Source organism: Ambystoma mexicanum, chromosome 5q, assembly GCF_040938575.1.
Source record: "Ambystoma mexicanum isolate Mex_15411 chromosome 5q, UKY_AmexF1_1, whole genome shotgun sequence".
In the NCBI taxonomy this organism is placed as follows: Eukaryota; Metazoa; Chordata; class Amphibia; order Caudata; family Ambystomatidae; genus Ambystoma; species Ambystoma mexicanum.
The window spans coordinates 522,396,598-522,412,651 of NC_090933.1; the positions used below are offsets into that span (position 1 = coordinate 522,396,598).

General features: G+C 47.8%; 1 protein-coding gene across 2 annotated transcripts in view; it reads left to right on the forward strand.

The window, feature by feature from the left end:
* SPIDR (scaffold protein involved in DNA repair) overlaps nucleotides 1–16,054 on the forward strand; it is a 3,076,965-nt gene that overhangs the window by 3,034,443 nt on the left and 26,468 nt on the right. For both annotated transcript variants that reach the window (XM_069621022.1, XM_069621023.1), the window contains one exon: nucleotides 14,289–14,342. In XM_069621022.1, coding sequence (XP_069477123.1) covers nucleotides 14,289–14,342 — 54 coding nt within the window. The remainder of the gene's footprint in view (nucleotides 1–14,288; nucleotides 14,343–16,054) is intronic.

Here is a 16,054-nt window from a genome sequence, read left to right on the forward strand (position 1 = left end):
GCGATCATGAAGGACGCATCCCTCACGGGATGGGGAGCTCATGCCAACGAGTTGACAGTCAGCGGTCGTTGGTCTCCGTCGGAGTCCAGACTCCATATCAATCTGTTGCAGCTGAAGGTCATCAGGCTAGCCCTGAAGGCTTTTCTGCTGACTGTGCGAGGGAAGAATGTCCTGATCCTGACGGACAACACGGTGGCCATGCACTACCTCAACAAAAAGGGGGGGGGCAGGGTCACTTCCTCTGTGTGGGAGGCGATGCAGCTCTGGTTTTGGGCAATCCAGCAGGAAGTTTCGATCTCGGCAGTTCATCTGACCGGAGACGAAAACGAGACGGCGGACGCTCTGAGCAGGCAGAGCGCCATCTCTCACGAGTGGGAGCTGGCTCAGGAGATTCTCCTGGAGATCTTCCCCCTTTGGGGGACACCTCAAGTGGATCTCTTCGCCTCCAGTGTCAACCAGAAGTGCGAGAGGTTCGGCTCACGGGAATTTCCTCCAAAAGGAGCCTTAGGAGACGCGTTCGTGGTGGAGTGCTCATTCCAACTGCTGTACGCGTTTCCTCCAGTCCCCGTAATCCCGCAAGTACTGCAGAGGTTACGGAGGTTCGGTTCCCAGATGATCCTCATTGCTCCGACGTGGGCCCAGAGGACGTTGTACCCGGACCTTCTCGACTTGTCCATCTGCCCTCCACGTCGTCTTCCCTAAGGAGACGAACTGCTCTCACGGGAGGGGGGTCAGGTTCTCCATCCAGAGGTCAGATCCCTCAACCTTCACGCTTGGTTTCTGAAAGGTTGAGGAGTAAGGATTGGGACCTCCCTGAAGACGTGATGGAGGTGTTGTTCTCGGCCAGACGGCCCGCAACAACGTCCCTGTACCGTTGGCGTAAGTTCTGCGACTGGTGCAGGGTTAAGAATGTGGATCCTTTTGCATGTGACATTCCCAAGGTTCTGTCTTTTTTGCTTTCTTTGGCCCACAGGGGCTTGCAAGTGGGTACCGTTAAAGGTTACCTGGCGGCGCTGTCCATATTTAAGCGCTCGTCTGAAGAGTGTTCCTATTTTAAAATTCCTTTAATTTCTCAGTTTCTCAAAGGGCTCACTAATGTGTTCCCTCCGTCACCTTTGCAGGTGCCCGGTTGGGATTTGAACCTTGTTCTCAAGTTTCTTATGGGTGCTCCGTTTGAGCCTTTGCATTCATGCCCTTTGAGACTGTTAACTCTTAAAACTGTATTTTTGGTTGCGGTCACTTCCGCTCGCAGAGTGAGTGAGTTACAGGCACTTTCAGTTAAGCCACCCTTCACTGTGTTTCATAAGGACAGGGTTGTCCTTAGAGTTCGTCCTTCCTTTCTTCCGCAGTGGTGTCGGAATTTCATTTAGGCCAGAAGGTTGTTCTTCCAGCATTTTATCCTCCTCCACATCTTGGTAAGGAAGAGGAAAGGCTCCATAGGCTTGATCCTAGAAGAGCGTTAAGCTTTTATATTTCACGCATGTCCCGGGTCAGAGTGGACAATCAACTCTTCATTGGTTACGCTGGAAAGCGTTTGGGACAAGCTGTGACGAAACAGTCTTTGTCTCGCTGGATTGTTTTGGCTATCTCTGAGTGTTACCGCTTGGCGGGTAAGGACCCACCAGTCGGCTTGCGGGCCCATTCTACCAGGGGTATGGCTGCCTCTACTGCCCTACAGAGGGATGTGACTATTCGTAACATCTATGATGCAGCCACCTGGGCTTCGGTACATACTTTTGTACATCACTACTCGCTCAGTTCCATCCGTGGGCAGGATCTGGCCTTTGGCAAGGCGGTCCTTTACTCCGCAATTTGATTGGGCATTCTAAATTTCTGTTTTCTAAATTCTTTTCCCACCTCCTTGCATTGGTACTGCTTTGGGAATCTGTCATAGATATGGAATACGTCGGAGGACCCAATCCCCTTGAAGAACAAGTTACTCTCTTACCTGGTAATGTTCTTTCGATGGGATGGTCCGACGACGTATTCCATCTCGCTCCCTCCCTGCCTTCCCCGCTACAAAATTTCTTACGCGATTGCAGCTTACTTTTCCTCAAGGCGTTGTGTGTCAGACTGGCAGAAGACTGGTGCCACACATTCTGGGAAAAAAACTACAACTGAGGCTACGGGCGTTGTGCGTCCTACTTATAACATCCAGTGACATCGGCCGTCCGAGGAGGTCCTCGAGGGTGGCATATCGACGTCCTTGACGCAGGACGCAGATGCTGAAGATTTTCCGAAGCAGCACAGCTGTGGTGATTACATGTCATAGATATGGAATACGTTGTTGGACCATCCCATCGAAAGAATGTTACGAGGTAAGAGAGTAACTTGTTCTTCTCTCTCCTCTTTCTCACCCGTACAGAGTAAGAAAGAGGAGAGAGTGGCGAGTAAGCAAGAACGGAATGATTCCAGAATCCGCTGCTTACCCAGGTAAGTGTTGTTAGTAATGCTGTCCTTGTTTCTACCTCCTTTGCAGGTTACGGTGAGGTTGCAGGGTGGCGAGCGAGTGAAGTGCGGTATGGTTTCTGGATCCGCTGCACACTCAGGTAAGTGTTGTTAGTAATGCTGTTCTTGTTTCTTCCAGGTCGGTGATGGAATCCACATCGATGGCTTCAGGATCAGGCCGCAGATAAACAGGTAAGCAGGAGTTGGACACGGTGAGCGTTACGCTGCAGGATTGCAGAATAACGCGAAGCGTGTGTTGCAGCCTGGGTGTGGCTTATATAGCCAGCCACACCTGAAGGCCCCGACCACACCCAAAAGACTGGTCTGCATAGTTCAGTTCTAGGAACAGAACTGTTTTACAGGTCTCCATGTTGGATTTAAACCCATGACAGATAAGTGTCCTATTCCTGATAATGAGCCTAACTAAGAGTTCTGATTACAGTATTTAAAGGCCCTTTGGGCCACTTTTAAGGGCTGTAGTTCCACTGTTGCCGGGGGATTGTTATGCTTGAGGAGGTCAGGGGCATGAACCGTGACAGCACTCCCCCCTAAGGCCCCTCTCACAGTGATCCCTCCGTCTGGTCCTAGCTTGGTTGGATGGTTTTGATGGAAACATTTTACCAAACGTGGTGCATGGATGTGATCGCTAGGGCTGTCCTTGAGGGCTGTATCCCTTCCAGTCTACTAAATAAAATAACTTGGATCTGGTGATTTTTTAGTCCAGGATCTCTGACTTCGAATTCGGGTTCTCCGTTTACCAACACCGGATTTGGTGGTGACTTCACTCGAGTTCCGGGCTGAACAGTTTTAGGTGTGATACATGGAATACTGAATGGATTTGCATATTTGACAGTAAGGCTAGTTTTACAGCCACAGGGTTTATTATGGCTTTGATGGTATATGGTCATAGGTACCTGGGACAAAATGTTCCAGTTCCTTTTATGGGCAAATGCCAGGATGACAACCAGACTTCATCTCCGACTTGGTATTCTGGAGATTTCCTTCGATGTTGGTAAGAGAACCTTTTCTGTCTTTCTTTAGCTCGAACCAGCTGTTCTGCTGCTCTTTTAAATACCTGAGTGATGGTTGTGTTGTACGTAAGGTTTTTACCGCAGGCATTTCCAAGACCATGTGGGGATCCAATTTGGAAGTACGTGGATGCCTTCCATATATGGTATAAAATGGACTCTGTCCAGTGCTGGTGTGTAGTGAATTGTTGTGGGCATATTCGGCTATCCATAGCACATCTTTCCAATTCCCTTCAACCTGATGTAGCATGTACCTTAGGTATTGTTCCAGTGTCTGATTCGTCTGCTCAGTTTGACCATCAGTTTGGGGATGGTGACTAGTGGATAGACGGATATCAATTTGGGCAATTTCACAACTTTTCTTCCAGAAGTTAGAAATAAATTGTCTACCTCGATCTGAGATCAAGATGGGCGGAAAACCATGTAATCGTACGATTTGCTCTAAGAACAGCTTCGCCAAACTGGATGCGGTTGGTAGGCCCTTGAGTGTAATGAAATGGGACATTTTGGAGAATAGATCAACTACCATCAAGATGGTGTTAAATCCGTTGCAGGGAGGCAGATCTGTGATGAAGTCGAGGGAGAGTGTATGCCAAGGTGCGGGCGGAATTTCCAAGGGCTGTAGAAGGCCCGCAGGTTTTTGTTTCTGGGATTTATTCTGTGCACAAATGCTGCATGATAACACAAACTGCGTGATTTCTTTTCGCCAGGTCGGCCACCAATAGTTCTTTTTACCTTAGCTAGGGTCTTGGCAATTCCTGGATGTCCTTCTACTAGGGAATCGTGATGTCTTACTCGGTAGATATAGACGTCCTCTGAAGAATGGGAGTTGGTTCCTTGTCGTATGGTGTTCACTCCGGGTGATCCATTCTTGTAAAGCCTTGTTGTTCACTAGGAGCTGAATTACTTCTTGGAGATCGTCCAGAGACAACATTGTTGTAAACCCTAGTAGTCTTTCACCCGGAATAATGGCTACAGGGTCTGGATCTGAATATGCGTTTTCATCGATACACATGCGGGACAGGGCATCAGCCTTTCCGTTCCGGGCTCCAGGACGGTACGTGATCACATAATCTTATTCTGTGAACAATAAGGCCCTTAGGAGTTGATGTGATGATTGAGCCTTTGCTGTCTTAAGGTATTGCAGATTACGATGATCTGTGATTACCGTGATGGTATGTCTGGCACCTAGGAGATAATGTCACCAAGCCTTAAAGGCCGCTTTGATTGCTAAGAGTTCCTTATCCGTTATCGCATAGTTAAGCTCAGGCGTAGAAAACTTACGCGACCAAAAGGCCACGGGGTGCAGCTGGCCGGTCTCGGGATCTCTTTGGGAGAGAACAGCCCCCATTGCCATGCTGGAGGCGTCACTTTCCACTACGTACAGAAGATCTGGGCGGGGGTGACGCAGCACCGGGGCTGAGGTAAATCTTTTCTTGAGTTCCTCAAAAGCCTTTTCCGCCTCATCTGTCCATTGGAAATGTTTGTTTTTACGTAATAAAGATGTAATCGGGTGTACAATCTGGGAGAAACCCGGGATAAATCGGCGATAAAAATGTGCAAAGCCCAGCATACTCTGAACACCTTTGACTGAGGACGGTGATGGCCAGTTAAGAATGGCATCTACTTTATGCATATCCATCCGGACACCTCTGGGAGTGAGGACAAAACCAAGGAACTCGACTTCGGTGACATGGAAGGAGCATTTTTCAAGTTTGGCATATAGCTGGTGCTGCTGGAGTTTTTAAAGGGCAGAGCGAACGTGTCTGACATGGTCCTGCTTAGAAGTGGAGTACACCAAGATGTCGTCGATGTAAACCAGGGCACACACGTCGATCAGCTCACGCAGTATGTCGTTCATGAAGTACTGGAACCCTGCGGGAGCGTTGCAAAGCCCAAAGGGCATCACCTGATATTCGTACAGCCCATACTTGGTACGAAAGGAGGACTTCCATTCGTCTCCTTTCTTTATGCGCACGAAATGGTATGCCCCCCTGAGGTCCAATTTAGTGTAGATTTGGGCATCCTTGACTTGGTCCAGCAATTCTGGGATAAGGAGTAATGGATAGCGGTTTTTTACTGTCACTTGGTTTAATGCTCGATAGTCGATGCATGCTCTCAAATCTCCCTCCTCCTTGGGTACGAAGAAGAGGGGTGAGGCTGCTGGGGACTTGGATGGGTGGATACAACCGTTTGCTAGGTATTGGTCCAGATAGGATTTCAAATGGATATTCTCAGGTTCGGTGAGTGCGTAAATCCGACTACATGGGATTTGCGCACCAGGTAAGAGGTCGATCTGACAGTCATATGGCCTGTGAGGGGGTAGATTATTGGCCTGCTCCTTTTAGAAGATGTCTTGATAGTCTTGATATTCGCTTGGTGGCGTGTTTGTTACACCAAGTACCACCGCCTCTTTACCCTGGACAAGTTCTTTCGGACCTGGCCATGACATTTCCACCTGGTAGCACGTGTGAGCACATTCGTTGGAGAAGGTCAGATGTTTTGCACACCAGTCGATTTTGGAATTATGAGCCACCAACCACGGCATCCCTAGAATCACTCGGAACTGAGGGGCCTTGATAAGGTCGAAGGCAATGGCTTCCTGATGTCTGTCTTGACACAGAAGGCCATTTCGGCTGTGCGTTGCATCACAGGACCTGAAGATATTTCTGTGCCGTCGACAGTGGTGACCTTCTCAGTTGTCATTTTTTGACAAAGTGGAAGCCCCATCCTTGTTGCCACGTCTTGGTCTATACAGTTACCAAAGGCTCAGCTGTATATGAATGCCTCCACAGCATGCATCCGAGACGGGTGTTGGTGACTGATCAAAATCACAGGCAGGGCAAGGTGCGAGGTCTGTGGCTCCTTCCTTTCGCTCGACAAGCGGACCTCTACGCTTGCCGAGCCTGGAAGTTATCTGACTCTCGTTCTCCTTCCTCTTTATCTGTAGCCCCAACTATTCTCCTAGGGGGTTTCACAGCACATTCTTTGAAGAAGTGACCTGATTTCCCGCAGTACAAGCATAACTGCTGTTGCCTCCTTTTGTCTCTTTCGGCTTTGGTTAACGGTACCCCTCCTATTTGCATGGGTTCAGAAAAGTTCTCTGATGAACGCAAAATGTTCTCCTGTGGGCATACGTACAAAGCACGATTGTCCGTTCTGGCTCGGTCAGTTCTTCGATCTTGTAGCCTGTGGTCTAACTGTACAACCAGGTTGATGAACTCTGCACAGTCCTTTGGAGGGTTTACCAGATGGGCTAATACGTCCTTCAGTTCCCCTCATAGACCCCGATGGAACAATGTGGCTTGTTTCTCCTCGGGCCACCCAGTTTCAATGACAAGTCTGTTGAATCTTGCGATATATGTTAACAAATCTTGGCTGCCTTGGCGGAGAGATAGGAGTTTGTTTTCCAGGGCTTGGCCCTGGGTGTGTTGGGCGAACAGCTTCTCCATCTCCTGTTGAAACCCTCTGAAATCCCACAGGAGTGGATCATCCTGACTCACTAATAGTACTGACCAATCCGCGGCACTGCGACTGTTCGTTAAGAAAGGCTCAGGGTCGGCAAAGGAAACGGAGGCGGCATTGGTTCATGAACACTGCATATCTTTTTGGATCCCCAATAAAGCATTCCTGTGGAGCCAAGGGGACTTCCCCAGGAAGGACCACCTGCACTGGGTTGACAGATGTGGCTGGAACCAATGGTATGCTACCTGGCAACGGGGATTGGCCAGCCTGCGTCTGAAGTAATTGTCTGGCTAGCTCATCGGTGCGATCCTTCGTAACTATCAACTCCCTCCTAAGGGCGTTGGTTACTTGCCGGGCGGAGTGCAACTCGGCCCGTAATTCCCCCAACAACTGGGCTAGCTGCTCAGTCTCTGATGTTTCATGACGCCCAGGTGGATGTTTAATTGAGGCTTTGCGTTCTGTTACGCTCACCTGGTATCCACGGGGGCGCCACATAATGCTGGATGGGCGCGCTATTTCGGGCTTTCTCTGCTTCGTTATTTGCCTGGTGGGGGTAGCGCCTATGACAGGAGAATGGAGTAATTAGGTTCAGGTCCGCGGTGGGTGAAACTCCCACCTCCCTCTGACCCCGAATTCCCTTGCCTTGAGGTTATTTCTCACCTTGGGTTTATATGCGTAGAGCTCTCCGTCCTGCTTCTCTGTGCAGGGGCGCCTTGTGAATGCGGGCGTTCCGTTGGACCTAGTTTCTTCACTGGTCCGTGGGCCCATGCATCGGGTCCAGACCGACTGTGACTCTGACTCTTCTTGCTGTCTTCAGGTGAGTTTTTGCTTCTTTTCCGATTCTAATCTGTCCCTTACTCCTCCCTCCATTTTGTCCTTCTTTTCGATATTGTCTTTTCCGACTATGCAGCTTCTCATATAATGTATTTTGTCTCCGCAGGGATAGTTGCGGTTAAAGTTCTTGACAAGGCGCCGGATGAAAATGAACTTGCAGCGCCGAGTGGTGAAGATTACAGGTAAGTGTTGATGCGCAGAGCGCAGCGCCGTACTGGATTTACTGCAAGTTTGCTAACCTGTATTCTCTCTCCTCTTTCTCACCCGTACAGGTTTATGTGATGATCCGGAGTGGAGAGCGAGTGAAGAACGGAATGATTTCAGGATCCGCTGCTTACCCAGGTAAGTGTTGTTAGTAATGCTGTCCTTGTTTCTACCTCCTTTGCAGGTTGCGGTGAGGTTACAGGGTGGCAAGCGAGTGAAGTGCGGTATGGTTTCTGGATCCGCTGCACACTCAGATAAGTTTTGTTAGTAAATGCTGTTCTTGTTTCTTCCAGGTCGGTGATGGAATCCAGATCGGCCCGCCCATGATGTTAGTGGTGGCAGTTTATCCATCAAGTTACTTTTGTCTATCTGATTACATGGAGTATAGTGGGTGTTAGGAAAGATTTCTATTTCATGTGTAATTTTCTCTCCAGTTGTGTACCCCCCAACTTTTTGCTGATGCTAAACACCATAGTCTGACTTTATCAGAGGAGCCCAGCCTTCTATGGCACTCCTCTGGGTTTTTCGCTCACTTTTTATGGGGAAACTGACATGCCCTTAAGACAGTCAGTACTGGGAGACTTTGTTTCCCTTAGTCCTTTCCAATGTTACAACTTTTCTGCAACATGTAACAAGTGTACAATGTACCTTCCATTACAGTGCACTTGGGTCTATTAGTCATTTCCAAAGGCCCTAGATACTCCCGAAGGGTTTTTTAGGAGAAGTGCAGATGTGGCTTGGACAGGGCTGGGGCAGTTTATAATTTCGTATATTTTTAACCCTTTCCTGCCAGGTAAGCCGTGATTACAGCGTTTGGCACAAAAAGGTGGCCTGGCTCCAAAATGGCCATGCCACAAGGTTCTTTGTCCTGTCCTTTGGCCATCTTGCTCCTACACCTTCCCTAGGTCGAGCCGACCCGGGCCAGTCCTTATTTGGGCAAGCATTTTCCCGTGAAGCGCCAAGCCTTCGCAGGCTTCTACATGCCTTGTGTGTGTGCCCTTCACGATGTAGGCTTGGATGTCTGTTCCCAATACACATCCTGGGTGCCAGATAATCTGGAGTGTTGTGAATGCCTGGGACCACCATGATCCGTGATTGGTCCACGTATGGTATGCTTGTATGTGAGCAGATCTCCCATTGGGTCCACTTCGTTTTGGAGATTCTGGATAAGGGAAGGCCCCAAACACCCATACCAGGTCGATCTCTGGAGTTCTCACTGAACGAAGGCTAGGATCCAAGTATCCTGAAACTAAGAAGCCAAGTCAAGGAACCGCTGGTGACCCGCTGGAAGATTTGGCACCCTGAGCCCGCTGTTGTCCCGTAGGACCCCTCTGCATCTGGTCGTCTTAGGTCTGCGAAGACGCTTCGACCCATTGGAATAGTGGGACCAACTATTCTCGGCACCTTCATCAAACTTTGCAAGGAATCTCTCTCGGAAGTGTCCCTGGGCCAACCAGTGGCTGACCATTTTACGCAAACTCTTTGCCCTGTTAACACCGCCGTTTCGAGGAGGCCCTCGAAACTTGGTACGTTGCTAGCTCTGTGTTCACGGCTCTCTCACATCGAATTTCGTACACTTGGCGTTCCCAGGTCTGGAGTGAAGGGAGTGCGCCTGAACCGGAGTATACTGTCCCATTTGGGAATCATCGCTGTATCTTCGTCGCTGAAAGCCGCAGAGCCGCCAAATTGCTGCACTTGAACCTGCAACCGTTTGGTCCGGAGTGCGTCAGGGCTGGTGAGTAATCGCAACCCTAACTGGTGGTCCCTAGCACATCCATCCATTTTTACACATGACTGGCCCATGAGGGCCCCTTTCCTTTCCACTGCTAGTGCAAACTAGCAAACTATTCCCAACTCTTGGAATCGACTCTGCCCTCAAGTGGAGGCCCTCCTCGAATAGTGGGAACCTATTCTTCATCACCTCACCCACCTTCCTGAGCTGCTACAGACCCTTGAAGAGACCCCGTTTTGCCCATCTGCATTACCCCGTGCACCAGCATTGCATGTACATTTGAGCGATAGGCTCCACTCTTCTTAGGGATGCGACTGCCTCTTAGTTAGGAGTGTGTTGGATGCAGAAGGGACTAAAGACTACTTGCACTGCCTGTTTCCTTCCCCTTTTAGGTTGTGGACCCATTTTGTGCATTAACCCTTTAGACCCCATTGGTCTTGTATATATGTATTTAGATAGGATTGTGTTGGCTTAATAGTATTACTGTGATTTGATTTGTGTGTTGAAACTCAACCTCCTTGATATAAATGTATTTGTATTTTTAATATATATACACCTGACTAGGAGTGATTTTAAGTGTCCTTTACTCTGTGTGCTCATTGAGGTCTTTCAGTCACCCTCACCCCTCCTGAGACCTAGTCATGACCGCCGCCAAGCTACCTTGATTGGTCTTGCTTGTCCAGAAGGTTACCCTGTTCCAAGAAACTAGGCTGGTCTTCTGAACCTCTGCCCACCAGGTCAGAGTTCAGAAATCCATCTTAACAGTAGGGTTGCCCTATTCCTTTGTGGAGCAGTGGGACTGCGTTACCCATTCTTGCGCAATTGTGATGCTGCGCGAGCTTTCCTTTTCGCTCGCTCAGCTACACGGTGTTGGTGCCGTTTTGGCACGTTTCTTAAGAAATATGGTGATTTATTGTCTTCATTTAAGGGCAGTACTGAAGTAAAGGGTGGATACATGCTTAATTTTGGCCCCAGTAAATCAGCTATCTCTCTCACGCCTGGTCCTGTGGTATCCATTTGTGGGGTTTACGCTTCCTCTTCTCCCCCTCTTCACCAGCCATGTCTACCCAATCTGTTTCCCTGTCACTTTCTGTGCTCTTGTCATCCTCAAATATGAGATCAAAACTCACTCCCCTAATAGGCTCCCTTACATATGTTCCACTCATTATCTCTGGTAACACATCTCTGCCCCTGGTCTCTGGGGTTTTTGTCCCACTCTCCTCTCCCCACATCTCTGGCATCATACTTCTGCTCATCCTTTGGCTCATCTCCTTCCTCATTTTTTCAATTTCTTCCTTTTCGCTTGTCATGCTTCTGTTCTTATTTAGCCTCTTTACATACTCATCCCTTTTTCCTACCTCCCTCTTCCTTCTTTGTCTTTCCTGTTCCTCTCTCTGCATCTTCTCTGCTGCTTCTCCCTGTTCCCTCTCTTTTTCCCTTTGTGCATTTTGCTCTACCTCTTCCTGTGCCTCCCTCCTGACTTCCTCCCTGGCTGCTTCCCTCATTTCTTCATACTCTACTCTCTTCACATAACTATTTTCAGTGCCTTACCCCATTGAATTTTAACAATATTTTGCCTACTGCCCATTTCTCTGGTTTCATCATTGTCTCTCCACTATCCTTATTACCTATGGGTACGCTTCTTGCCCTATGACAATCTATCTACATTCCTCTCACTCTCTGGAGCTCTTCCTTGGCTGCTTTTAGCTGCTTTTGTAAGCTATGTAGCCCTCTATATTCTTTCCCCTCCCTTAACTGTGTCTCTGAGCTGTGCCATGCATCATTTTCCATTTGCACTAATGGTGCTTTTCCTTTTACCACTTTCACCCTTTTCCTATTTTCATTACTTTCCTCATTAGAGTATTCATACTTGGGATTACTATGCCCAACCGCTGCTGCTTGTACCGGGTATATTCCTGGGATGGTGAGCCTGGTGTGCTCTCCTCATATGGAGGCAGTACTGTGAATTGTGTGGCGCTGCCTGCCTCAGCTGGTGGAGCTGTTGGCTGTGTGTAAGTGCTTTCCTCAGAGGGAGGAGGCGGCGGTGCTAGTTGCTGCTCGTGCTCCCCCTGACCCATATTAAGCATCCATTCCTTCTTAGGCCTCTCTGTTTCGTCCTCACAGGCCTTCCAGAGTTCTAATAGCTTTAGCCTGTTCTTGAGCTTCCTGCCCTTGTGTGTGGCATGTAAGTATGTACACATGTGTTGGAGTACATTTTTACAGTGAGGGCCCTCTTGTGGCCAAGATAGGTACATATTTCCAGCAGTCCCCTTCACCGACTCAGCATATTTAGTAATTTTGGCACTATATCTAGGGAACACTTTACATAGGTGAATTATTTGGGTTTCTGAAATGGTGGCAATGTTTACGCAGCACGCAGCTTGGCACTTACACAGAATAAACAATGCAAAAATAGTTGTAAGCTTACTGAAATTTTTAGAGCAAAAATAGTTGTTGGCCAATTTTTTGACAATTTTTTTCACCCTCTTCCCTTTGGGCCACGCCCCAAAATCCAAATCCTACCTCTAGATCACAACAACAAAATCCGCTAACAATCTAAATGTTCATACTTACCCCATCATCTGTAGCATGTGATGTTGGTGCGTCTAGGCAGTTGATTCGTCATAGGGAAGAGTTTGTTGATGGCGTCTGTTTCGGGGGCCTTTGACTGTAGTGTTACTTTGCCCAGGCTATCAGTTGGGACTCAACAGCCACCTCCATGCGTGCTATGGCTATGATCTCTTCTAGCGACCGCTGTTTCTGTAGTAGCTTCTTGTGAAACGATTGGGAGTCGCACCCAGCTATGACCTGGGACCGCAGGGCTTCCTCGCTGGAATAGCAATGGAATTCTCAGTGTTTTAGTTTGATCCTCAGTCTCATTACGAAGTTATCCAAAGATCCGCCGTTGTCCTGATGTGTAGTATGAAAGACGTGCCTTTCATAATCGACATTGGTATGAGGTGTAAAATATTCAGATAGTTTGGTGTGCAGGTCGTAGTACGATGCACTGTCGAGGTTGAATAGTTTGTCTGCAATAACTCTGACTGCGGGTCCCACTGCCATTGACAGTGTGTTTTTGAGTCGTGCATCATCGCTGAGCCCTATGACCCCCACGTAGAATTTGAATTTGTGTAGCCAGGTCCTCCATCTGGGGCCCAGGTTGCTGGTGTCGCGTATGTCAAATGCCTGAGGCAGGTGCAGTACTTGGGCCCCTCCACCTGAGGGGGGACGTGTCCTGATGGCCCTCCCCCTGCTGTGGATTTTACTTCTTCGTCTGACATGATGTCGATAGTGGTGTGGTTACCCTGTGTTGGTGAGGTGGGTAGGCTGGTTTGTATTCCTGGGTCCTTTCGCCAGGCCCGGGTTGTGTCCTTGTGTGCTCCTCCTCCCTTTATCACAGGGCAGGGCTGTTGTGTGCTCCCCTCCCTACTCCCCAACGTGCCACGTGCCTCCACAGCCTGTGCTGGGCCATGTGTGGGGAGGGGCTTGGGATCCTATGCAAGTTAAAGCTGCCGGGCTTCTGATGTTGAACTTCCCTTTACTTTCTCTTTTCCTTTGTCTGGATCTCGTGCCGAGGAGAGTAGGAGCAGAGTAGTGCATGCAGCGATCACGTGAGTGCGGGCCTTAACAGTGTCGGGTCTCCAGCAAGATCCTACTGCTGTACCTGGAATCCCCGATGGGATGGAGCGCACCGTCTGTGCCTGGAGGCACGCCGACCCGCGTATTGCGTGCCCGGCCGCACCCTCTAGGGCAACTCCCAGCCAAGAGCACGGCCTGTTCTCTGGCCTGTTCTCCGGCACTACGTGCTTGTCGCTGTCCTGACTGGCGCGCCGACCGTGCAGCACAGTGTGCGGCGATGCCTGTGGTCGTCTTGGACCTCATCGCCAATGAAAGAGGGGACCAAATACTTTAGCTATTTTAAATAACTGTAACAATTATTATAAGTATTAAACAAATTATACACATGAGATGCATGGTATCTTTCCCATTCAAAGATGGCTGCTTGTTTCCAGAGAGCTTCCTTAGAGACAGTCATCCAAGATGGCTGCCTCCATGGAAGAGCTAAAAAAAACTCAGTTCCAAGATGGGCAGGAATGGGTGGGATTAGCCATATGTATTACATTGGCTAGGGACAGGGAATGGGAGGAATTACAACTGTGTATCCCTCCTCAAATGTCATCTCCATTGGAAAAGCATTGCAGACCCTCATTCAAAGCCCATATTTGAAGCTCTTATGTTAATGACAATAGTTTTGGCTTCAAAGGTAGCGCTTTCAGCTCCACCTAATAGCTCAAACTAAACAAGTGGCTCAGACTGTATGCATTGCTCTGTAATAATGGGATAGACCAATAAATATATATTAAATGGTCAATATCATATTTTATTTTAGTTCATGTGATAACTTCCCTGGTCATGTTTTTAGATATTATGCCCTGCCTCCCTCCCACCAAGGAACTGAAATCCCAATTGTGCTCAGAACCTATGCAATGTCCTCTTTTCGTTAACCATAGTTACATACTGGTTATATACTTTGCAGGGTTATGATGATATTTATATATTGCTGGTTTCTTTTGCAGTTGAAACAAGAAACAATTGCTTCCCTGCTTGGGTCACCACCTAGTACGGATGGGGTATGTATAACCTAGGTGATGGAGCCTTGAGAGTGTCAATTTACAAGCAACACATGTTCATTTTGTGGTAGAAGGGCTCATTTTCCTGAACATAAAGATGTTTTCTTTTTTGTGGTTCATAGTAATGGCAAATGCCTAGCAAATCTCCTAGTCATAATGTATATGTGAGTGGTTGGCCCTCCACATCACTTCCCAGTTCAGGCTTGTGAAGATAGGTTACTGACAGGGGCCTGCAGGTCGATAGGCTCTCCCAATCTCCTGTAGATTAGGTCTGTTGAGGTGATGCGTTTGTGAATGTCTGTGTAATTCCTGCCAGAAATGTGACCTAGAAGCCTGCAACCTTGTCCAAGTGTTTTGGCATGTGTCAGTGGGTGGTAGAGAGATGAAGTTTTGTTTGGTGATTGTAATTCTGAGAGTAGAGTGAGGATGGAGAAGCAAGAGAGAGGTGTGGTACTTGAGAGGTATTGTATAAGTATGGTGCTGTGTAATGCGCATAACAATGTAATATACAGGATATGTCATATGTGCGTTATGTCATGTGTGTGCTGTGATATCTGGGATTTGTGTTGTGGTGTCTGTTGTAAATTGTTTGTGTATTGTAGTTTGTACATTAAATGCAGTGTGCAATGTGTGGTGTGTGCTTTTTGTGGTATGAGTCTGGATTGTCTTCTGATATTTGTTGTGTGTTTTAGTGTGTGCAGTGTTGAATTTTGTGATGTGGGATTTGTGTTGTCCATTGTGGTATGTATGGAAAGTGTGGTATGTGCCGTGTGTAGTATAAGCTTAATGTGTTGTGTGTAATGTAAGTTTAATTCTTGGTGCAAGCTTGGAATGTGCGTTGAGTGTAGTATTTTAGTAAATGCTTTGTGTGGGATGTGCATTGTGTGCTAAGTGGTGTGGCATTTTCATTTTGTGACATGTGCAGTGTTATGGTATGTGTATTGTGATATGATCATTGTGTTGTGTGGTACATTATGTACATAGTCATACATGCAATGTGTTATGCACATCGTGTAGTGTTGTGCAGAGTTGAGTGCACTCTGTTGTATGAGAGTTTTGGCATGTGCATTGTATATAGTTTGTGACATATGTTGGGTGGTATATCAGTAAAGTGGTGTGTGCATTGTGTGTGCTTTGTGTTATATATGTGGTGGTGGTGTGTTGTATCTTATGTGTTGTGGTATGTGCTTTATTTGTTGTATGGCGGTATTTGCATAATGTGTTGTACTGTGTTATGGTATGAGCAGTGTGTTATCTGTGTTATTGTTTGTTGTGTGGAATTCGTTTCTGTGTTGTTCCATAACATAACAGCAAAACACAAGGACACTAGAACATGGCACAACATAGCAAAGCCCAATGTCAATGATCCTATCAGGTCGTCATGGGCTTCCGAAGACAGGGGAACACACTTTGGCCTTACCCTTCCCTTGGACCTCAAAAAGAACACCTTTATCAGAACAATTTCAGCACCTACCTCTGTGATCTTTACCTGGGATCCTCGTAGGAGTGTGATGGTGTAACCGAGTGGGGTCTGAGGGTAATCTTGGCTGGGGTAGGTGGGTGTATGAGACTTGTGGCCCTTCACAGTCCCGTCTGTATGTTGTGGTGTGGATCCGAGTGTTCAGGTTTTTTTTTTTTAATGTATTTGTAAATCGCTTTATTAGGTTTTCTGTTTATCAGTACAGTAACATGAACAATAGTCTTCAATAGAA